Genomic DNA, 24,494 nt, shown 5'->3' with positions numbered 1-24,494 from the left:
CATTCCCATAGACACACTCTTAAACCTTGTGGATAGCCTTTCCAGAAGAGTTGAAGCTGTTATAGCTGCAAAGGTTGGGCCAACATAATTTTGAACCCTACAGCCTAAGACTGGGATGCCATTAAAGTTCATGTGCGTGTAAAGGCAGGCATCCCAATACTTTTGGTAACATAGTGTAGCTGAGAAAGCTGATAACATTGTTTGAGAATTTGGTTCAGTCCACAGAAAGTTACAAGGACACAAGCTTCTGACTGGATCACATGTATATTTCAGTACTTGCACAAAATGTATTTGCCTGAAAAATGCAAACTATTGCAGCTACCATATCTAAGGACTGGTAGGATGAAGTATATGAATGTTTCATTCTTGGCTTTAGATATATTTTAAAAGTACAGTGCACAAAAATAGTAAAAGGTTGTATACGTAATAGGTCCATTGGAAATTATTTACAAAAAGAAAATATTATTTTCACTTTTCAGTGTGTTAGACATTTTTTCTTGATCGAACAAAATTCTAACAGTGAATGTGGTTTTCATTCGGGAAACTCCATTCATTCTAAAATCAAATGTTAAATGAAAATAAAAATCAAACAAAATTATAAACGTCAATTGCCAAGTCTTTGATGGCATTATTGATCATTTTTCAATTACATTTTTCATACAAACGTTCGTTTGAAAATCTGCCCATGTATACCCTACTTTAGGGTGGCTGCACTCTATATAGAAGCTCCATTCCGCCGAAGATTTTCCAACCTGCACCTTCGGGTAGAAAGGTGCTGACAGGGGCACCCACTGTGTGAATTTCGGCCGGTACATTAAGAACCGGTTAATATTTACTCAGTGTATGGCCTACTTAACAAATTAAATCCATGCTCCAGCTAACATCTTTTAAGCAGTTACAACAACAGTTTTTCTATTCCATATGGGATAAAGGTTTTACAGAAATGAATAAAAGCTGACCATTGTAAGCACCCTGTCAGTGTTAAAAGATTTGTTTAACCCTCTATCTGCCATTTTTGCTGGACAGCTTGGTCTGGTAAAGGAAGTAGAAAAATTATAGATTTGCTGTCTGGATCACCACATAAAAGAAGAAAAGAAAAACATAAATAAAACCTAATGCAGCCATAACATCTTAAAATGGAGCTGCAATATCTTATAGTGACACTAAACATTACAAATTGAGTAAACTAAAGCTGAGATTGTAGTCCATCACGGGAGTGAGTTTGAAGTGGTAGCTACTTTACAACACACACAGAGACCATGGGGAACAAAAGTCGCCACCACCCTCCAGATGGAAGGACAGTGTCAGCACCAATTCAGAGATGATTTGAGGATCTACAGCTGAGTGATACACAAATAAGCTACATTTTTGTTAACAAATAAGTTACTTGAATGAATTTCTAAGATTTAACTGGAGAGTTGAGTCACTTTACATTTTTGGGTTTAGATATTCTTTAAGTAGTATAGCAGAAATAAAGTGTCTAAGTGAGGAACTTGGAATCCAAAGTATCTGCATTAGTGAACAGGGAGATGTACTAATAATTAGATACATAAGGTTAGAACTTCTTGTTCTCACACGTGTCAATCTCACTAACTGTATGATTGGAGGTTTTCTGTTTGTGCTTCCACTTTTGTAATTCAAAGCGGTTTTGAATGAGGGTTATTAGGAGCAATTGACATTATCAAAGGGCATCGACAAAAGCCAGTGTGTTAATTGAAAGATTCTTTCCCTTCAAGTTGTTTGGATTACATATGTAGCTCATTTTCATTTCCTAAGAATCATAGTTAATAAAAAAATTTGAGAGTTAGGATAATAGTTTAAATCATATAGCATGGAATTAATACTAGGTTTACGTAAGCGTTTTTACTTTGGTATATCCCCTAGCCTTTTGCAATTATTTTTGGCCTGTAATAAGACTATTGGACAGTTTGCCATACATTATGTGGTCTGAGCAAAACACATTTCAGCTACCTGTTTTATTTTAAAGTGCGTTTTGAATACAAGTTTTGATGAAAAACACATATTAAAGTTATCCCCTACAAATAAAAATATACATTTACCCTATGGCTTCATTTAGTATAGCAGCAAATAACAATGTGCAGTTTGATAAACTTAAATGTAACTGATGCAAGTAAATTGATATTAACTAATGTAAGAAAAGTGAACAAAATTAAGCAGAAAAACACATAAAACTGACCAAAAAACCCCCAAAAACTTCAGTTTGGTTGTACAGGCCAAGAAAAATTGCTAGTGCATGAATACAGTTAATGAAGGTCATAGTACAAACTCGCTCATTCATATTGGACAGGTGCCAATGGAAAGGGAGAAAAAGAGCTTAGCAAATATTTCTAGTGGTAGAATGGTAAACAACAGTTATCAGCTGAGAAAAAAATCCAGTCTGGTTGATAGACTTGGGCAGGGGATGTCTGCCATGGTTTGGTAGGATTCCTAGACTCATAAAGCTGTCTAAGTCCTATAGGACTGGATTGGGTGAGCATTCTTTTATGTCTGTAGTCACTTTATCTGATGCTTTGTTAAACTTAAAGGAGAACTATGAGGTAAGTGATTTTCACTCATCCTCATAGTTAGAGCTGGCCTGTGACAAAGAAGGTGTCACGCCTCGGTTCTACTGATCGGGAAGTGAGCAAACACATAGGCTCTGTTCACACCTAGGCGTATCGAATATGCGCGTTTGATGCCTTTCTACTATTTGTCGCGCATTTCGTGACGCGCGTTTTTACCGCAATTCAGCGAGGGCTACTTGGCTGTATCTCAATGGAAACGCGCGACAAAAACGCCGCAAAGAAGCTCATGTACCTTTTCAGTCGTAGGCCGTTTTGTAGCGCGTTCAGACGGGCTGAAATAAGGCAAGGTGTGAACCATACCCATCGAAAACAATGGGATTTTCATGTTTGAGCGTTTTGTAGAGCGTTCGTAGAGCGTTGAATGCGCTACAAAACGTACAGGTGTGAACCAGGCCTTAGCGTCGCTCGTTCACTTTCCGATCATCTCCCTGCAGAGAGCAGTGACTGCCAGTGGATGGGGGAGGGCATAGCAGGCTTTGCCTCTAGATCGACAGAGCCAGCTGTCGCTCACGCAGATGCATGGATCTTGACAGTATTGTCGGTATACGTCCCGGCTGTGGCGCTCTCAGTATATCGCGGGCAACAGCCCGCGATATAATATGCTTAGGGTCACGGGAGGAGGTTAGTATATGTCCTCCCATGACCCTAAAGAGAACTATGGGGAAAAAACGCTTACCCCATAGTTCTCTTTTAAGGTAAGCTGTATCACTATATTCCCTTCTTTATACAGCTTAAAAGATTAAATAATGCTTGGTTAATCCAAGAGGAAGAGAAGAATAAAAGTACCAATAAGATAAATGCCCTGGGCAAAGGTCAAACAAGCAGAATTGCCACAGTATGCTAAGATCTTTATTATCCTGTTTTAGGGTGACTCTTTTCCTTTGCAGGGTCCTATGGAGCCACCCGTGTGTGTGCTAGTAAGCTGTGTGTTCTCACAAACACACAGGTGCACCAAGGCAAGCCACTCCCCTGTTCCCCACTCCTCCTTCCTCCGTTTCAGCTGCTTTCCCTTGTGATCTTGTACTCAACAGCTTCAGGAGCCAGATGTTTAGAACCAGGTCTGACCGGTGAAATAACTTTCTGTTGAAAGATCTTTTCATAAACATGTACACTGCCTAAACATGCATACTTATATCAGTGCAGTTGGGGGGGGGGGGGGGGAAAAAACCTGCAATATTACCACATTACCACCAGTGGTTGTTTACCTCAAGTTCAGCTGGTTAGGCCGTTTGGTGGCATCTATGACAGTGAGGATTGTTGCCACCTCAGCTAAAATCATGCAGATCTTTTGATGATTATCAGATTTCTATGGATATCTTAATGGTGCCCACAAACTGGCCAATTACAATATTCGTTTAGGCCACTCTAAACCTAATTTACTGTTTCTATAACACTGTTATAATAACAGATCAGCAGTGACTAGACATCAGACAGACAGGACAGTAGTATCATAGCTGCATCTGTCAGTAAATGAAGATTTTTCATGACCACTTCTATTAGCATTCCCACCACTTCTTTACCAACTCGCATTTCCTTGGTAGTCGTTCAAGGCTGTTAGTTGACTCATCTTTATAAAATGCATATATGCCTATAGAAGATTCTTCTATTACCAGTTCACATAACTGCCAATAAATACAGTATAATATCTGCACAACACTCCACACCACCTTTTCATAGTAACAAAGTCTTTCAAAAGTTTCCATTACCTGTTTTCTTTATACTGACAGATTTATAAAGAACAGCTGAACACACGAGTGGTTCTGGTTGCTGTAGAGACGTGGACAGATAAGGACCGCATAACAATTGGCCCTGACCCCCTGAAGATGTTACATGATTTCTCCAAATACAGACAGAATAATATTAAACAACACGCTGATGCTGTACACCTTCTCTTGTACGTACCTAAAAATAATACAATTTTTACTCAACAAAGCAAAATTTTTATTTATTTTTGTTCAGAAGATATTCTTAAGTTTTAAATCAAAACTTTTTTCATACATTAAATACCTGTTTCTGTGTTTATTTTCCTCAACATTAAGGAATGGAAACTTTCATTACAAGAGGAGCAGTATGAGCTATTTTGGAGGAGTATGCTCTATCCCTAGAGGCGTTGGAGTGAATGAGGTAATATTTTTATAGAACATACATTGTTATCTTCTACCAACACAACTGTAACACTCACCTGTCCCGTGATCCAGGGCTGGGTCCCCCTACAGCGTGCAGCTGCCAGTAATTCCAAGTTTTACTGAAGCAAATCAGGACACAGCTCTCCTAAAGGGCCCTGGCTTCAACGGCAAGGCAACACATCGCTCGGTGTTCAGGCAATGTGTTGCTATGCCGAGCAACCTGTTGCAGTATTATTACTGATGTCCCCATCTCTGCTTCCAGTCCTCTGCGTTGTCTGTCCTTCCTCTACTTCCAGAGTTTGCTATACTACTGCTCCCTGTGTCCCTGTGCCAAGTACACCCAATGCGCTCCAGTGATCTCAGTACACCCCAGAGCATCCTGTGTCATCTATTGTCTCCTAGTGCTACCTTGTGTCTATATGCAGCCATCAATACACTTCTGCAGCATCTGCAAAATCCTTCTCTCAATGGATATGTACCTCTGTCCATGACAACCGTAGCAAGGTCTGTTTTAAATGCTGTATATGTATTCCCATAAGCAGCAACCAGACCCTCATCCTACTGTGTTTTTATATACCCTTTCTGTACTTAAAAAAAACAAAAAGCTCTGTTGACATTAGTGTCAGGACCAGGTACTCTGACTCCCGAGGTGAAGATGACAAAGTGTGCTGCTCCAATAAAGTGCCCAAGACAAGAGCATCTCCTGCCTCTACTTTGGCCCAACTCTGATTGATGAGCAAAGCATCTTGACCAATACCACTTTGTAAATAGCCACTCCTAACCACTCTAAGATGTGGCTCAGGGCCTCTGATCTCTAATCCTGTATGTACTGCTTCAATTTATCATCTCTAACCCCTGTAACTCACCTTGCAGCAAACAACCCACTCCATTGCTTCCTATTTCTAAATTCCTGAACTTTCATAATGCTCTTCTACATCTAACCACCCTAACTCTTGTAGCCCTCCTCACAATAGTTCTTCACTCCTTCAGCAGAAGTGATTTAGCTAAACACATGTTTAAGGTGATGGTGTTAGAAAGGGCTTAGGGATATGAAAATATGATCTTGGATAAGTTGCTATGGGTCATGACACTTTGCATAACATTACTGCTGTATTTCATAAGTCTGCATACATCTGAGACAAAAAAGGTGGTCAGAGTGTGGTTATATCAGAATAGTCAGCCGCAATGCTAGAAAATATTTGCTCTAAATATGGAAAAATGGGAAACGTTGGGATCCAGCTTATCAGATCCATGATAACAACAACATTTTTATTGATATTATTATTATTAGTAGTAGAAGTGTTAATAATAACAATGGGAGTCACAGTTGTAGTGGCAGTTGTATGCGTTTAAAAAAGAAAATTCAAAGTGGTTGACAATGTACCTTGTTGCTGTTACAGAGATTTGCTTGCAGTCATTTCTCTACTTGTTATATTTCCCTGAAATTCCAATGGTAACATTTCCACAGAGCAGTCCTTCACTCCAACCCCTTCCAGACAGCCATATAACACCATTTCACATCTAGACCCCCCCATTTAACTATCTATATTACTATTAATCTATTCTATATTAATGGAGTGTTATACCATAATTTGGCTTTCTATATGCTGCATAGTTGTTGCATAGTTACATAGTTAGTCAGGTTGAAAAAAGACACAAGTCCATCGAGTCCAACCTGTAGACATAAGAAAAGCCTAAACAGAATGCTATGCCCACAATTACCCAATGTTGATCCAGAGGAAGGCAAAAAAACCCCTATAAAGCACGGTTCAATTTGCTCCAACCGGGGAAAAAATTCCTTCCTGATCCCATAAGGCAACCGGATATTCCATGGATCAACGCTCTCTGATGCTTAATATACCTATAAGAACTCAATAACCAGTAATATTCTGTGCATTTAGGAATACATCCAGATGTTTTTAAAAACAATTAACCGAGCTAGCTAAGCTCCTGGGGGAGAACAAGCTCCTAGGGGAGTTGTGTATAGCTGGGAATTGTGGTGGAAATATCTTAACGCTAAATTCACTGAAAGTTATAGAAAACCAACATGTTTTTCAGCTTGTCAAGAATATCAGAAGGCTAAAATAATCAGGTTTCGCTGGAAATAAATGTAAAACTTTTTTGTGGTAAAATAATGTGTTCTACACTGTGTGTTTTTTTTTCTGCAGTATGGTTTTCTGATGGCCATGGCACAGCAGCTGGCTCAGAGCTTAGCGCAAAACCTTGGGATTCAGTGGGAACCAGCTTCTCGAAAGCTGAAGCCAAGTGAGTATGAGATTACAATGCAGGGGCATGACTACAAAAAATCTGGCCCCATAGCAAAATTTTGATGGGGTTAACTGCCAATGTCAACTGTAACGATACCTGCCATTGATCTTAACATAAAGTATGCCTTAATCAAAGACAGGAGAGCTATCAGCAAAGTCAGTGCACTACTGTAGAAATAATAACCATAATTATATTTTAAATTGATATGATATATTGGCCTGTAAAAATGTTGAATGTGTTTAAATTACTTTGGATGAATGTATTATTTTGTTCATTTAAAAATGTGAATTCTTAATGGTTAATGGCACTCTCCTTTCAGAAGAATGCGACTGTGCAGAAAACTTTGGTGGATGCATTATGGAGGAAACAGGGTGGGTATATAGACAGGCGTTCCTAAGATTTTCTCTTGAATAATTATTGCATGTGCATTGTGATAGAAACTGAAATGTAAATTAGGTGAATGCCATTTAAAACACCACAGTTTTTTTTTTTAATTGAACGTCTGATTACCATCTGAAGATTCTCTCTTAACTGTCGTGGAAAGATATACCCCACACAGGTGTGTATAGTTTTAATGAGCTGGACAACTTACAGACTTAAAGAAGCTCGCGGAATACTGAGACGCCACAGTATACCGCGGGCTACTGCTCGAGGTATACTGAGACGCCGCAGCTGAAGCGGATCCGGACAATTATGTCTGGATCCGCCCAGCTGCGTGAGTGACAGCGGGCCCTCCCTGTGTAGAGGCAGAGCCAGCTGTACCCGCCCCCTCCCCCGTCCGATCCACCAGTCAGCGCTGGTGGATCGGAGCGGGGAGGGGGGAATCCAGCCACTCCCCTGTCACGGCAGAGAGCTGTGACAGGATCGAGAGGTGAGCGAACACCGGTATGTGTTCGCTCACTTCTATGAGGTGAGTGAAAACCACTCACCTCATAGTTCTCCTTTAAGTTGTTAAAAGGAGCAGTGAAGCACAGCTATTGTGCATCACTGAAAGGCAGGAAGCAGAGCCTGCATATGTAATGAGCAAATATGTCTGTCCCCATGTACATATCTAATTATTATACATACAAAACAAGTTTTTTTTTTACCATTACCGGATATAGATAAGATTATATGCATCAAGCTGATTACTTGTATACTATACATTAATTTTAAGGAAACCTTCAGAATTTTCACTTGTGATGAGACAGCAGAGGAAGCCCTCTGGAAACCCCCATGCATGTACTGCATATGGTTTTTATATGAAAAAAAAATCAATCATTTGGCCTAAATTACCTCTATGCACCGAAAAAAGGTGGGGGTTTTTTGTAACTGATATTCAAAAAAACAGTCTGTATTTCACAGTTTCCAGTTTGAGCTGAGTTTCTGTGGACTAGATCTTTTTTTTCAATTTTTATAAATGTCCCTTTTTTATCATGTAAGTTGCTGATTACTTTCCATGTTTTCAGAGTGTACCATTCCCGGAGATTTTCAAAATGCAGTATTGCTGAGTTCAAGGAATTTCTTTCCCGTGGAGGGGGCTCATGTCTATTTAATAGGCCAACAAAGGTAGATTTCCCATTAAACTATAAAAATCAGTATCAGTCATGTGGAAAGTTTTGTTTAACTTTTCCAAACCTCAGATTTTAATGGCTATTAAAATAAAAAGTTCTGATTTGGAAATGCAGTAAAAATGATGACGACCACAACATTGTTTTCAGACAATTTATTACAGAATGTTTCTCTGTTGATTGTTGTTCATCATATATTATACTGATGTATACATCTCACATATGTCTTAGCTTACAGTCCAACATTCTAGATCCCTGATGCCTGAAAACCATATGTGGCCCTTTCATACTTGTTTTTCCTCATGTAAGCTACAGCACTTTGTAGTAGGGATCACTAATTTGTATAGGGGTAATAGCAGGGATCTCTTTCTACTAGCCTCATTCAACATATCCCCAGTCACTAAATGTCATCTTCAGCAAGTCTGCCACCAAAGCTGTAGCATGTTCACAGACTCTGACCCTTATTTCCTTTATTATGTGTTCAGTCTCTGACAGTACACTCAAGCATGAAATATAATGAATATTATGTGTGGTCTTTTAGTGATGTTAGGGGCCGCAGTTGAGGCCCCCAATACCCCGCAAGTTGTAAACTACTCTTCTGGTCAATACAGGATCCATCATATTGGAAAAATTATTTTGCCTCATAGGGCAGTCAACAGCTGTTGCTAACCTATCTGTTCATCTGTTCATGTTGATAAATGTTCATGGTGTCTGCCTGTTTACTGTAATTTAAAGTGTTCCGTTATGTATGTCCAGCCTCTAATGTCACCAACTCCCATAGGTCCCTTGTAAACAACACCAGGAGACCAGCCTGACATTACTTGTTAGGTTGGAATGTGACCAGTGCTTCTCAAAGAGAACCATTATATCCGAGAGCTGTGCTGCAATTCTAAATGTATGAGATAGGGTACTTTTACAACTCAACAACAAACTATTTTTTTAAAGCCGAAATATAGCGTTTGCATTAATTTATTATTTGTAATTATTTTCCCCTCACTCTGCACATACAGCATCTTTTAGAAGAACAGATATAGTCAAGGTACACATACATTTTGGAAGGCAGCTCCTTACGCAGCTGTTTTGTTCTGAATGATGTAATGACCTTGGAACACCTGCAGATGGCACCAGCTGAGGCTCATTGGGGAGAATAGTGATTGGATTGTTTTCCATCTCATATGCTAGCAGTGTCTGAAGCATGCCTCCACCTCCATAATTTATAAGGTACCTGGCCTAGATACAAATGATTGCCCGTAGGAAAAATTTGGACAGGTAAACAGTGCCAATTATAATTGCTTCAACAAAGACTTTCTTTTATTTTCTAAAGAGTTCTTCATAAACCAATAGCCTTCTTGCAGTCTTAGCAATGGTGATATTTTGATTAGCAGCAACCTGCTTAAAAGAAAACTCTTGAGTCTATAATGTGTAACATCTTGCTTTGCCAACATTACAATTGAATATATTATAAATTTTTTTTCTTTTTGGCAGCTTTTTGAAGTGACAGAGTGTGGCAATGGCTATGTGGAACCAGGAGAAGAGTGTGATTGTGGTTCACGAACAGTAAGTCTTCAGCAGTAAGGACAATTTACAGTGCTAGTAATTTTGTAATGTAAAAAAATGGTAACTTGTCTGATTAAAAATACATGAAGGGTCAAAATCCTAAAGCCTCATATTACTAATTAGCATACTTTGGGAACCAGCAAAGTGCCAGTGTTGCCCATAGCAGCCAATCATTTGCCTGTTTACCTTTTTTTCTAACGTGGGAGGTCAAAAGATGTACAATTATGTTAACTGATCCACAACTGGTTAGGTACTAGGACTGATCCACAACTGGTTAGGTACACTCACCTTTATTTCTGTAAACTTAGTAAAGCAGAAAGAAATAAGTTCTTCAAAAACATTTTTTTTTTACATTTTCAACTAGCGGCGGGGGCTTTTGTCTATGTAATTTCCCCCTACATTGCACATGCTCTATCTTTAATTTTCAAATCTTAACTGAACAAACTGACGAGAGAAGCTGATTGGTTGCCATGAGCAACTGCTCCAGATTTAGTTTGCTCCAGTTTTGATAAAAGCCCCACATTATGTTATTAAAATGCTATACAATGCACATATACCTCACCGGGGGTCTGAGTCTTCCAGTTTTTACACCTATTCTGGAAAACTTATGCCACCTTGTGTCCTAATCCTGTATACCTGATATCTAGAAGTCACCATGGTACTGCCCCTGAACCCACATCTGGTGATTATTATAAGTCTTAAATATATTTGGTATTGACTTCTAGCACCCAACTCTGGAATAACTGTACTTTACTGGAATTCTCATCCATATCGCACCCTGAATGGTGGTACAAGTTGGAGATCATTTGTCTGTTTTTAGGAACAGGAAGAATGAAGTCCTTTGACCAGCTTAAAAAGGAATTTCATCTGACAAACCATGTGTTCTTCTGTTATATCCAACTCTGTCATGCCACCCTAGTACAGCTTCAAAAAATTGAAACTTCTTGCAAATTTAATTTGTGAGATTCTTGCTGCTTTACTTCCAACCAAATTAATTTGTGTCTTATATCAACATCTGATTACCTCCATGTGGTGGGCAGTAGCTTTTTCCAAAAAAACTTCTTGGGAGACTGTTGTAGGCTCCTTAGCAGATGATGAATGGAAATAAGCTCTTATAGCCCGCAAGTGAGACTTGCTTAGGGCATTAAATAAACTTACTAAGCTATTTGTACAACATAAGGCTTACCTAAGGCTATTCCTATCTCTAAATATAAGACTTGCTACAAACCACTTTGGCCCAAATGTCAAGGAGTCCCTGGTACCTTCTTCCATTTTTTTGCATGACACTATGAGTTCCCCGAGTTTGAACTCCCAGGCATGCCGGCTTGGTAATAGTAAACAACTTAGCCTTGATCAATATACTAAAGTCTTTATACTCCATACCATATGTAGAAGTTGGAAGCCAAAACCTAGAGCAGGTTACCCCCTACATTACAACACTGACTAAAATCAATAAAATAATAAAAATGATTGCATTTTTCCCTCAAAAATGTAATTTATGAACATAGAGGCTGCTCAGCCAAGTACCAAAATATTTAGGGGGAGGGCTCTCTTTTCCTTGTAAAAAAAAACTTTTTGTAATGATCCCTTTGTACTTGTAACTTGTAACCAGACTTATCCTGTGTCGCGGTCTGTGGACCGGGATGCTAGGGGAGATAGGCTTCAGGACTATGGAGTGGATGGAAGGCACGGACTGGAGTGATATCAGGGATGTTGGTCACAGGGAGACTAGAACTACAATGGTCTGTGTATTAACAGGGATGAGGAACTAAGACTCTGTGCGTTATTGGAGATGCACTAGAGGCTCAGAATCTAAGAAGGGCCAGGTCTTTGACAGAGCCTTTAATGGTGAGTATGATTGGCTGCTTGACACCTTCCAGGTTGCGGCCCCCTAGCGTACCCACACAGATTTAGAGGTTAGTGGAAGCACCAGGGAACTGGATACAGAAAGTAGTGAAGAAACTTGAAACCAAGAGGAGGAAGATGGGAACAGCAGCACACAAGGAGCTAGAGAGAGTGTGACACACACACCCAAGTAAAGGTGTGAACGCATAGCACAGGACTCAGAAGACAGTAACAAACAGGAAAGGTAAGTAGCTAGAGGTATACTTAGAAGCACAAAAGGTATAAAGCACAAAAGTAAGCGAGATGTGCGTTGCACATGTATACAAAGAAAAGCAGGATAACAGGTAAATGCACACAGGGAGTGTGCAATTGAAGTAGTAAGGTTAAATACAAAGAGCAGATCCGAGAGGTAAATGCACACAGGGAGTGTGCGATAGAAGTATAGAACAAAGCTATAGGAAGGAGTGGAGCGCAGAAGTGAAGGGGTAAATGTGTGGCACAAGGAAGATACACTGGAAGGTAACTGATGGAACTACAGTACAAAAGAAAAAGTTAGGCTGAAGTACAAAGGATGGAAGTAGGTAGAAGAAAGCAGACACACAGTGGCTGGCGTGAGAAAACACGCAAGGGAATAAGCAAAGAAGGCAGAAACAAGAGACTCATAGCACACTGGTGAAAGCAAAGGGTAGTATTCAGCAAAATACAAAGGCAAACACTGAAGTAGGCTAGAGCAGGGGCACAAAGAGCGAAGCAGGGGATAACGCCAAACAAGGATACCAGCTGGATACAAGGAAGCCAAAAGCACAGGGGAAAAGGCTCACAGGGATCACACAAAAAACAAGGGGTACGATACAAGGTACAAGGCTCGCACGAAGAGCAACAAGTGAGGTAGTCCTAAATAGGGAAGGAGGAGTGCAGATTGGCTGCAGTCTAGTAAAAGGCCATAGGCTGGCAGCCCAGAACCAGGGAGCAAAGGGAAAATTTGGCACGGATTTCCGGATATTGTGACACCCTGATATCAAGATATACACATTGTATAAACCACAGATGCTTGACTTAGGCATAGAACATTACAATTTTTTTTCTCGCAAACTACACACAGACAAAGGTATTTATTGGTTTAAGGTAAAGTTTATTTTAGTGTTACCTTTCACATCTCTCTCTTTTTGCTTAACACATGGTACCATACTGACGTCCTTTAGGTACCTTATTGAATTTATTTATTGAGAAAACTAGGATTGAATGTAATCCACCTTCTAGCAAATTATGATCCTATAGAGATGGGAAATATTTGTTCCTTTTACTTTTTGCAATTTACAATGTAAAACCACATGCCAGTGTACCTCTGATATATTTCCTCTTGGATCATCATTTTCTGTTTTGATATGTACTTGTTTAATAACACATTTCTCCACTTGGAGGGTAGAAAAAATGTTGTACAATATCTAATGCTTGGAAAGGTGAATGAGAAGCAACTTACCACCTAGATATGTCCATATACTGTCTTTTGTATAGACAAAACATTACACCCAGGATTGTATTGGAGATTGCTGCAAGAAATGTTCTCTGTCTAATGGAGCACAGTGCAGTGATGGACCATGCTGCAATACATCTTGTCTGGTAAATACATTTACTTTCTTCTGTTTTTATAATGGGTGTGACCTTCACTCAGGGCTCTATGTAGACATAATGCTAAATGATTACGTCCTTCTATATTAACTCAGCTTCTTTTATCATGTGATAACTTTAGCAATAACTACTGATTGAATGTGCTGTTGGAGGCAGCAGGCTGTCTGCTTTATACTCACAGATACATTTTACTTGTATAGACTATTAGAGAAGATTACTGCAGCCCTGGTAGCTGACCCGTAAGTTCATAGTGGCATATGAACTAAACATAAATCACTAATATTAATTAACAATTCATGTGCCCAACATCAAAGGGTTTTAGCCACAAACCTGATGATTAGTCTAATGATACATTTAGAGGTCTTTGATTATGTGCCAGTAAAAAAACAGTTTTATCTTCTACCCATCATTCTACATTATGATGATAGGTATACTGTAAAGTACCCTGTTTATGCCATTATGATGCCCAGGTGCTTTTTGCAGTCAGTGTGGCTACATGCATATTTGTATCTCTGCGATCCATTTATCACTGAAAAGTCCAGATTAAAGGGAAACAAGCAGTAAACAATTAGTGTGGATCTGCTTTTGTAAAAGCCTATAACTGGCCCAATGGGTTAGGTTAAGATCAGGGTTATATCTAGGGTTAGGGTTAGGGCTAGGTTTAGGTCTAGTTTCACTGACTCTTGGAAAAGGATCTTGGAGCATCAACAAAGCTTTTTTATTTAGTTTTTTTTTACATACTATGTATAAAAAGAAGACATTCAGTGTTCAGGGTCAGTGTTCAAGTAAATATAGTGCTTATGTGTGGTGAATAAATGTATAAAAACCTTGTACAGTATATATCAATTTAGAAATGTAGGATTTAGGAGCATCAGCATTAAAGATTTTGGATTGTGAAATTTAGGCAGAAAACTTTGCATGAAAATCAAAATCTTGAATTTGCCACAAACCCCAAGGTAACCCACAATATGCCAGAAGCATTTTATAAGGCCTGTGAACACTGTAGAAGCACCCAGCAGTATTACTCAGCAATAGGTTGAGTCTGTAGTCAAGAAAGGGGAAATTGTGGAATACATGGCTGATTCCGCTAGCTGGAAGTAGCCAGTCAAAGATGGTAGGACACAAGCAACTTGTTTTTTAGTGCACTAATGTACAGTAAGCATGTAGGAATTACTGGGACAAATTCACAATGAATTTCCATATGGAAATAGAATCAAGGTCTACAAAGCATCAAGAAATACTGTCTGTGTTCTCTGTTACCTCTGCAGTTTCTACCTCGTGAGTATGAATGTCGCAATGCAGTGAACGATTGTGACATCACAGAGCAATGCACAGGAGACTCAGGCCAGGTATTGTAATTTTACCTTCCCATATTGAATTTTTGCTATGCATTCATGATAATAAAACATTTTAGGAGTACAGAGACCATATGTTCCATAGCCCTTAAGTTAGATAATGCCTAGTGATATGCAAAACATTTTCACCACTGCCAATTCGTACTCTCACACACCTCTAGTATTTCATTGGTGATACAAGCTCCTAACTTTTCACAGTAAAAGCTGACTTGGAGTACTAGCCTGGCAGTGGTTATTGTGGGGGGAAAAAATACTTTCTATGCTCAAGATGTTCTTAGCCCTAAATAAGCAAACTAATGCAGCCATCTCACGTAAGGCTTGGTAAGCTGCAATAGCATACACTTTTGTTCTTGGATTTAGAGTGTTCAAAAGCTACTGAAAAACAGTAAGAATGGGAATTCCCTGTTCATAATTAAAGTACAACTATTGCATTGCCCTGCTTTGGCACAGGTTTGTAATAAGTTGTCTTAAAGGGAACATACAAAGTATTTTCAATGGCCCATATTTTGAAATATTATTGCAGTACCTTCTGTTTTCTACTTGTTTGACGGTAATGCTGTTCCTTTTCAGTGACTCAGAAAGTACTGCAGCTAAAGACATGGAGGCTAGGAGACTGATGTTTCTAAACTATGTCAGGAACACCTTGCAGAGTTCCATTTCCAGCTACCTTATGCTTGTAGCTTGATCTCTTCCTTGAAGTCCTCATAAGTCATACCACAAAGAGAAAAGAATCCAGCGGCACTCATAGGCTTAAACCATTTATTAGCAACAATTGCAAGGTTAAAAGATTACAATCTCAGCCAACTCCAGTTTGTGTGCATCTCCCTTAGTCAAGGCATAGCTCCTTGGGTACATTTTCATTTCAAAACTGGTTCACTATCAAGGGCTTTTCCTTGAAGTGATTCTTTACTACAGTAAATTGTAAGAGGGTGTAGTTAGAGCCTCTTATTGGAACTATTATTGCTGCTTCCTTTAGTAGATATAAAAATAAACAAAATATAATCTATTACATGAACAAGAAATGTACCAATTATTGCAATTTAAAAAAAGTTGATGTTCTAAGGGAGGGCGGGTAGATTTGTAAATAAAATTTATGATGACATGAGGAATGACACACTTCTTGTTTTATAAGTATAATTTTTATTATAAAAGTGTAAAAATAAAACGGAATGCAGATTTTATATTAGAGAAATCCTATTATGTTTTTGAAGTAAAAACTCTCCTTTAGAAAAATATCAATACGCTAATGGAAATGATAGCTTTGTACAGTCAGAAGATCTAGGAAATAGGATCAGAATAATTTATGCATGCAATGTCCTAAAGCAACATAGGCAGGGCCAAAATTCCATCCCTGGAGATTTTATGCTTTACATGCTAATGCTTTACATACAGTATATATTTCAATGTGTCCCACTGGTGACATTTTTCTTTTTTTTTTTTTTTTACTAGTGTCCACCCAATCTTCGTAAACAAGATGGATATGCCTGTGATTCAAACCAGGTAATAGCCCTTTGTTGTTCTTTCTTGTGTTGAAGTAAATATTTATATGAAATAATCTGCATTTAATCCAGTGAGAATGTTTGTTTTTAAGATGACAGTAATCAGCCCTATAATAAGTGATGTTCCCAATGCCAGCAATCGTTTACAAAGTTGTCAGCATGACCAAAATGAGGATATTGTTTTAGAGAGTACAATATCTACCAGCACCAGAAATAAAAATTCCCTGTGGTAGAATTATAACCGTATTTGTTATATTCCCTAGTGATATATATCCCGCAAAGCTTGCAGCACCATAAAATCTCTTAAGGTGATTATAACATATCCCTCACACTTTGTTAGCACTCCACCCCTTCAACAGCATTGTAATGAAGCCATGTATTATTATTATACTGTATTTATATAGCGTCAACAGTTTGCGCAGCGCTTTACAATATAAGGAAGACATCACAATACAATTAAAGACAAGATGGTAAGGTGCAGTGGAGGACCTAGGGAACAAAGGGCCCTGGTGCAAGATTATTTTTGCCCCCCCCCCCAAAAAAAAATAAAAATAAAATAAACCCCACAAACCCCCCTAACCCATATCCCCTTTAGCAACCACAAAAAAATGTCATTGCTGTATAAAGTACTGCTGAGATTTGTAGTCCTCTATAGAGGGTCCCATTCTGCATTGCTGCAATGCAGAATGGGACCCGCTATATAGAACTACAAATACCAGCAGTACTTTATACAGCAATGCCATCAATTGGGCTACAAAAAAAAATAATTTTATTTATTAACTTACCTTCACCTCCTCTGGCTGTTTCCTGGTGGGGGAGGCTGCAGAAAACCACCCTGTGTGTGTGTCCATCTCAGCGCGCCCGTGAACTCAGGCAGCTGTTTGCTGGGTCCTCACAGCCGAGGCCCAGGGCTGCCCCCTGTAGTGCTTGCAGGCTTTTTTAAATTCTCGGCTCCATCCACGGTGTTCGGCGGCCGACGGGCCCCCTCATGTCTGCGCCGTGAGTGTCGGAAAGACCTGATACTCCTGGCGCAGAGATGAGGGGGCCCGTCGGCCGCCGAAAACTGTGGAGGGAGCCGAGAATAAAAAAAAAGCCTGCAGGCACTGCAGGGGGCAGCCCTGGGCCTCAGCCGTGAGGACGCGCTGGGATGGACACACACACAGGGGAGGTGCTGAGATGGACACACACAGGGGGCCCGTCAGCCAATGTGATTAATGGACACTCCCGGCGCAGAGATCGCAGGCCCACCGCATAATGATCGGATGGTAACCGGTGGCCGGACACCAACGAGGCCCCCCCATATCTGCCCCAGGGCTGTGTTTGAATGGATATTGAGCCCCCCCTGTAGGCTCAGGCCCTGGTGCGGCGGCACCGCCCGCACCGGCGGTAGTTCCGTCACTGGCAAGGAGGGCCCTGCCCGTGAGGGCTTACAATCTAAAGGTACTTCCCTATAACCTATACCTTGTGTTTTCCCACAAACTAAAATCCTAAATAAGCAAGCCTAATTTCCATTACTAATTGAATAAATACAACAGGCAGGGAACTCACACACAGAGCCACTGCATAAGAGAGAATTAAACAACAGAGCACAACAAATAGGTCCCCATCAATGACTTCAGCTCCTATTTTTCTCAGTATACTGTTATGGCAGTGGCAGGACCCATTCCTGATGCACCTGGGCAGGCAACCCCCAATGCCATAGCATCGGAATTACAGAATTTTGGGAGACTCCTCAAGTACCCCCCTTGCACAGGGACACTTTTCATTTTGAAAACATGACCTAATCCTTCCCTATTCTATATGCTAAATTGAAGGATGTAAAGTATTGTGTTTGCATCACTTATTCAGTTGTGCCTGGTTGTAGGAATGATCAATTCAAGAAAGGGCAGTGCACCTTAGCTGTATAATATGTTGTGTTAGTGCAGGTGCATTAATGCAATGTGAAGAGGGCCTAAAAAAAGTAAAAACAGTGTTGCCAGTACTCTAGCATACTCTAAAACATGTGATCTTGCTTCACATACGACAGATTTGCTTTAGGCAATTTAAGGCATTAAGGTGAACAAAACAAGTGATCACATAAAAAGTAGATGTAATGGTCCGTGCTGATTGCCATCCATATGGCTAACTATGGACATGAACTAAAGAATATAAAATTTACAGAGAAAGACAAATTGCCAACAAAAGTTTTATGTATTTTTAAAAGATAATGCACAAAAGATTGTTTAATTCAAAGAGCAGTGACGATTTACAATAGTCAGTCACTTATAGCAACAGTTTAGAGACGGTAGAATACAGGAAATTGATTGCTGATTGCTTCGCACACCGATCTCTTCTTTATCAAAAAACACCTATTAACCTATTAACACCTATTAAAAAGAGGGAGACAAAAATTATATTTCTTACAATTTGCTTCCCTTTAATGCAAAAGTTACTTGCAAATTGTGCGTATAAAAGCCTGCAGCCAACTGAAATGGAAGTCTCTTGCTCTAGGTATGGATTACCAGGACAGCTCTGTTGCCTGATTTAGTAAAATATTAAATCTAGTAAAGTGAGATAAAGCACACTGAGCTGGGCAAGCAGCAGGCTTATGTAACTTCCCCCTTCCCAGCAGCACACACTCAACTTTCCATAACGCAACTACCACTCCATAGGCAATCTCAGCATTCAAGCTGTTGTGGCAGTACAAGTCCTATGAGGCATTGCCAGACTCTGACAGCAACAGAACTCCCAGAGGCATGTATGGGATTTGTAGTTTCACCGCAGCTGAAGTGCCGAGGTTGCCTACCCATGCAGTATATTATACTTCCAGGTATTGCGGAGCATGTGAATTGCTCTCTTTCCTTCCGCATGACAGCATTGGTGCTTAGCTATTGGCCCAGTGCTGTCACAAGGGGGCTGAGAGAGAGTTCATTGCTCATTGTGAGTCTGACTGTCATGTTGAAAAGGCTTCTGCTTTTCTCTTTTCTGAAGGTATTGCAGGTAAACATAACAGCCAGACAACTAGTACTTCCAAAAAGGAGGTCAGTAATGGCAGCCCCCTTATTCCTACTAAAGCAAAAAATGAGCTTGAATGAACAGAGTAATAATCAGACATCCAATGTTTTATTTTAAACAACTTTACAATTGTTTATCATATACAGTGCTTAAGGATAATCTAGTTAGGGTTTACATCAGCTTTAATCGGGTCCAGGATCATTTCGCTGTGTGTCATACTTTAGGAAATCAGGTTCTTGGTGCCCCCGGCTAGATTCAGCTTCTATTTTTAGATTGTAGATCAAAGTCTTTTAATTTTTTTATTCAATGGAAACCATAGCTAAGATACCGTAACAAATTAACAGGTAATAGAACTATGTTTCTTGCATGTCTCCGCAGTTGACATTTGTGGTATGTACAAATAATCGTGTTTTTAACAGCAAAATATAGTTAGGTGTTATTTTGTAATTTTATATCTCTGTCTTTGGACACATAAATATATTTCAGGGACGCTGTTACAATGGGGAATGCAAGACAAGAGACAATCAGTGCAAACACATCTGGGGACAAAGTAAGTTATAACTACATCAACTTCTTTGTTTAATTACTATATTTATTACAGTTTGTTTAAATACAGCTCATTTATTGCCACTTTTACATATGATGACTGGCGCAAAAGTAATTGTTAAATAATAGTGTATTTCAGTAAGGCACTTGAATTAAAAGATAAAAATTGATATTTCAGTTTAAGGTCTACTCTCATGGGCTAAATCATCCTGTGGCATACTGTATATCTTAAGATTCCCTGCCATAGTTTCTAGCTGTACTCCTGTTCAGCCTGAAGTTTTGGGTGATCTGCTCACATTAGGGCATCCTTAACCGTTCTATTTCATTCATCATTAAACTGAATATAGAATCCAGCCAATATATAAAATGAATAAAGAATATGGCAGGCATCCTGCCTGCTCTCTGTGCTTTCTGGTTGGGTTGTTACTAAAGTGTGCTGGGGACCAATCAGAGTTGCTCATGGAGCAGAGAGAATCTGGAGCAGTTGCCCATGGCAACCAATCAGCACCTCTCTTCAGTTTGCTCAGGTAAGATTTGAAAATGAGACAGAGAAGCTGATTGGTTGCCGTGCAAACCTGCTCCAGATTTTGTCTCCTCCAGTTTTGATAAATTCCCCCCATCATGTGACATTAATGCCACATCAATGGCACATTACCTGTAAAGCCAGGCAGATAATATTTGAATATTTGCATCGTCATAAAATTTATAGAAAGAAACAAACGCATAAATGTATGGACGAAGTTAAGCCTTCACAGCTTAATTAATAATATTTATTTTGCTGTCATGGCAGAAGCTTCAGGGTCGGACAAATTCTGTTATGAAAGACTGAATGCAGAAGGCACAGAGAAAGGAAATTGTGGAAAGGATGGTGTAGGCAACTGGATGAAGTGCAACAAACAGTAAGTTAAAAGGAGCCAGTTGTTTGGGAAAACACTTGGACTGTTCAAGGAACTTTCTACTGATATTATTGCCAGATATAAGCCAACATTGACCCTTAACCTATGTAGGAATGGCAGGATGAATGAAGTAATAAATGCACAGGGTTCTATAATTGGCTAGGGGGAAAGGGGGCAGAAAAGCACTGCAGTCTATTAGGGATGAGGTTTGGTTTCAAATTGACTTCAACATGAATTCAACTTGAATTCAAGTTGAGTTCAACATGAATTCAAACTTCCGGCCAGTGCGTCCGCCGAATCTCCTACTGCTTCAGCTAGAAGTCATTCATTCAGTGACGGTATCACAACCTCTACTCAATGATAACCTCTCACTAAGGGCTGTGCCAGAGGCAACCCTGGTCATTGTTCGCTAGGATGCTGACAGGCAGCTTAGAGGGCAATTCCCTTATGTTCCTGTACCTGTTGTGTCTACAGGAAATCTCCCCAATGGCACAGATGGTGAAAAAAACTTGACAGCGGTTTTAACCCTCCAAACTCTATTCAAAAGTTATGGCTTTAGATATACTTGAGAACCTTGGGCATCTCATATGCACAGGCCTTGAAATGGTCAGCCATGAGCTTGTTTCTGTTTTTATTACCAGGTTCCCTGCTTTTAGGTAAAAGTGATCTGGGTTGCGGTAGAGCTGAAGGATCACAACCCCCTCCCGATCCCCCTCCTTGGTTCCCGGGCTCTCTCACTCCTCATCCCTTCTTTTCAGCAAAGTGTGAGCTCATAAGCGTTTAGCTTTGAGAATTTCTGGGTTCAGAGCTGTCAAAATTCTGACTCAAAAGCTGGGTAAACAGCTGATCAAGCACAGTCTGTGCTCATTTGGTGGGAGCAGAGGACAGGGGAGACATTAGGGATCTAAAAGACCCCTGATCTCTCCATAAAGAGTACCTGTGACCTGCCCAATGCTATCACATAGGGGGCTTGCTGGTGAGATAAATAATTTTAGGTTCTTCATTTATGGTTAACTCTAAACTGATGAGCTGAAAAGGCTGATAATTTTGGTTGCCGCAATTTTTTGATGTATAGCAGGCGCACACAGTTTTGAGTCTTGACATGTTTGGTATCCCTTTACTCGATACAACCTTATTGCCTTTTGTGTTTGCATGCACTAAAATTAATTTTAGTGTATTTTTTCCTTGAAAATTTAGATTTGAAAAACAGCATTTCAGGGGTGACATTTCCCTTCTTGTTGCAGGGCTGTGTACTGTGGGGCCCACTTTTTTGTATTGCGTCTATATTTGTAATGTGTATTACCATACTGCATTGGAATGACAGTACATTCCCTTGATTTTTTTTTAAATTAGTGTTAGCATAACCAAGATATAGGTATTTATCACATTCTAGCTGCAGTACGTGAAATTTTCTATTTCCCATTCCTATTCTATTTATACTTTATACTTCTTTTTCTATAAAGTATGTAATCAACCATACTCTTTACCAACCCTGCAGGCTCACAGGAAAAAGTTCATTAATGTAGTTTCAGTTCCAAATGATCCCATTATTAGACTATTATTTGTCAATTGTGATTCACTAATGATACAGAGTACATAGAAAATACTGTTACAAATATATTTGGCAATTATAATTAAGAAATGTACATGCCAAATTATAAATAAAAAAATTGCATCAGCATTGCTATCTTTTTAATGTGATTTGTTTTTCTTGCAGTGATGTATTTTGTGGATTTTTGCTGTGTGCAAATGTATCCAAAACCCCTCGTATTGGCAAATTAGAAGGTGACATTCCACCAACATACATTAACCACCAAAAGAGAGTTCTGGATTGCAGGTATATAATCAAGGTTTTACACGCTTACTAATTGTATTTTTGTAGTATGTGTATTGTGAACAGTGGTGATTTAAACAAGGGTAGAATGTGTAGCAGTCTGGGGCTCCAAACTCCACTTCAGTGGTGTTTCATGTAATGCATAATCATTGTATGTGAATACACCAGTATGCACATCTGATGACGGTTAATGCAAAAAAAATGGGCATTTGCCAAAAACAGACAAGTGTGTATAGGGCCTTACACTTTTTTTTAGAAGGTGTTCATCAATGGCAGCCTTTGTATTTCCCTTAAAGTGTATGTGAGGGCAAAAGGAAAAAATATATATATTGTACATCTCTGCAATACATGCACATTTCCACATGTTTTATCAATTAAAACATACTATAAATACAGACAAATAACTGTGGATATGCCAGAAATAGTGTGCACATACCTTCCTCTTTGACAATGACGGAGCATTTTGGGCTCTGAATTCCAAAGCATGTGTTGTCAGCTCTGCCTACTTCATTTCTAATGCATTACAAAGAACACTGACCTCTCCTCATCTCCTCTCCCTCCTCCTCATCTCCATAACCCCAACTTGTGCACAGGCAGAGATCGCAGGAAGTTATCTGCTCACAAGATTTCTGGCAAAATTGGGTATTTTTTGCACTAATTGAACAGACATTACACAAAAACGTTCAATAGTATATTACGCAGACAAAAAAAGGGAGCAAATAAAATACGTTTATTGTTATGGGTTACATATACTTTAAGATAGTCAAGTGTAAGCTGAAAGCATTGTTTCAATGTCATCTGACAACATCACATCTGTCATCTGCAAAAAGTATACAACTGCATAGCACAAATGTCTATGTACACAGACCATTATGTATGATCCCATTAACTGGCCCATACATTGTGAACATAAATTTGAAAAAAAAACAATCTATATAATTGGGAGCGTGATTATACAACAAGATTACAACTCAATGCTCCCAGGATAAATGGTGTATGATGTGTAAGGGGTTCCGACTGCACTCACTGACTTAAAGTGTTACTGCGAACCTCCCTACTGAACCATTTCCACTTACCTCCGCAGCTGAGATCCAACACTCGCCATCGTGCTCACAGGAAGCGTTACACAAAGTCACCAACTTGTGAAACTAGATTCATTGGTTGTGGACTGCATATGAATAGTCTTGAGGGGGCTCTGGTTCTAATGACAGATAATCTAGAGATTATGTATGCACAGATCCTGCTGACCAGTTTGTTGGATAGGAAAACATCCATGTACTGATCCAAAACACTCAACGGATTGCACCACTCCTCCATAGCGCACAAGCAGGGGAAATCCCGGTGCTCACTGGTTGGTGCTCATTCTCACTCCAACGTTAGCTGCCGTACAATACAATATCCGGCCACACTCTATTTGTCGCTGGAAACTTCTTTTATTAAAGCTCACACTGATACACAAAGTCCTGCCTCAGGTTGGCCTCTCTAACACGTTTCACCCAATCCTGGGCTTAATTGTTTAGTTCGGGGTGGACCTGGGTAGGCTGCACATATACAAGCAAGATCAGGTGCACTTAAAGGAGAACTATGGGGTCAGTGTTTTTCCCCATAGTTCTCCTTGGGGTAACGGGAGGACACAAACTAGCGTCCTCCCGTCACCCTAAGCTCAGTATACCGCGAGCTACAGCTCGCGGTATACTGAGACGCCGCACCTGGAGCGGATCCCGACTTAAATGACGGGATCCGCCCAGCTGCGTGAGTGACAGCTGGCTCTGCCTATCTAGAGGCAGAGCCAGCTGTACCCGCCCCCTCC

At 39.8% G+C, this 24,494-nt stretch overlaps 1 protein-coding gene across 1 annotated transcript in view; it reads left to right on the top strand.

Annotated features, from left to right (window-relative positions):
- ADAM23 (ADAM metallopeptidase domain 23) overlaps positions 1 to 24,494 on the top strand; it is a 176,564-nt gene that overhangs the window by 124,668 nt on the left and 27,402 nt on the right. The window contains exons 11-22 of the mRNA XM_018570527.1: positions 4,313 to 4,479; positions 4,625 to 4,709; positions 6,880 to 6,976; positions 7,302 to 7,350; positions 8,428 to 8,527; positions 10,015 to 10,086; positions 13,465 to 13,551; positions 14,829 to 14,909; positions 16,365 to 16,415; positions 19,895 to 19,958; positions 20,745 to 20,853; positions 22,568 to 22,687. Coding sequence (XP_018426029.1) covers positions 4,313 to 4,479; positions 4,625 to 4,709; positions 6,880 to 6,976; positions 7,302 to 7,350; positions 8,428 to 8,527; positions 10,015 to 10,086; positions 13,465 to 13,551; positions 14,829 to 14,909; positions 16,365 to 16,415; positions 19,895 to 19,958; positions 20,745 to 20,853; positions 22,568 to 22,687 — 1,082 coding nt within the window. The remainder of the gene's footprint in view (positions 1 to 4,312; positions 4,480 to 4,624; positions 4,710 to 6,879; positions 6,977 to 7,301; positions 7,351 to 8,427; positions 8,528 to 10,014; positions 10,087 to 13,464; positions 13,552 to 14,828; positions 14,910 to 16,364; positions 16,416 to 19,894; positions 19,959 to 20,744; positions 20,854 to 22,567; positions 22,688 to 24,494) is intronic.

The sequence above is a fragment of the Nanorana parkeri genome, unplaced genomic scaffold, assembly GCF_000935625.1.
Source record: "Nanorana parkeri isolate BGI_ZX_2015 unplaced genomic scaffold, ASM93562v1 scaffold1548, whole genome shotgun sequence".
Lineage (NCBI taxonomy): Eukaryota > Metazoa > Chordata > Amphibia > Anura > Dicroglossidae > Nanorana > Nanorana parkeri.
The sequence above is the reverse complement of the archived record's forward strand: the minus strand, read 5'-3'. Positions and strand labels throughout refer to the sequence as shown.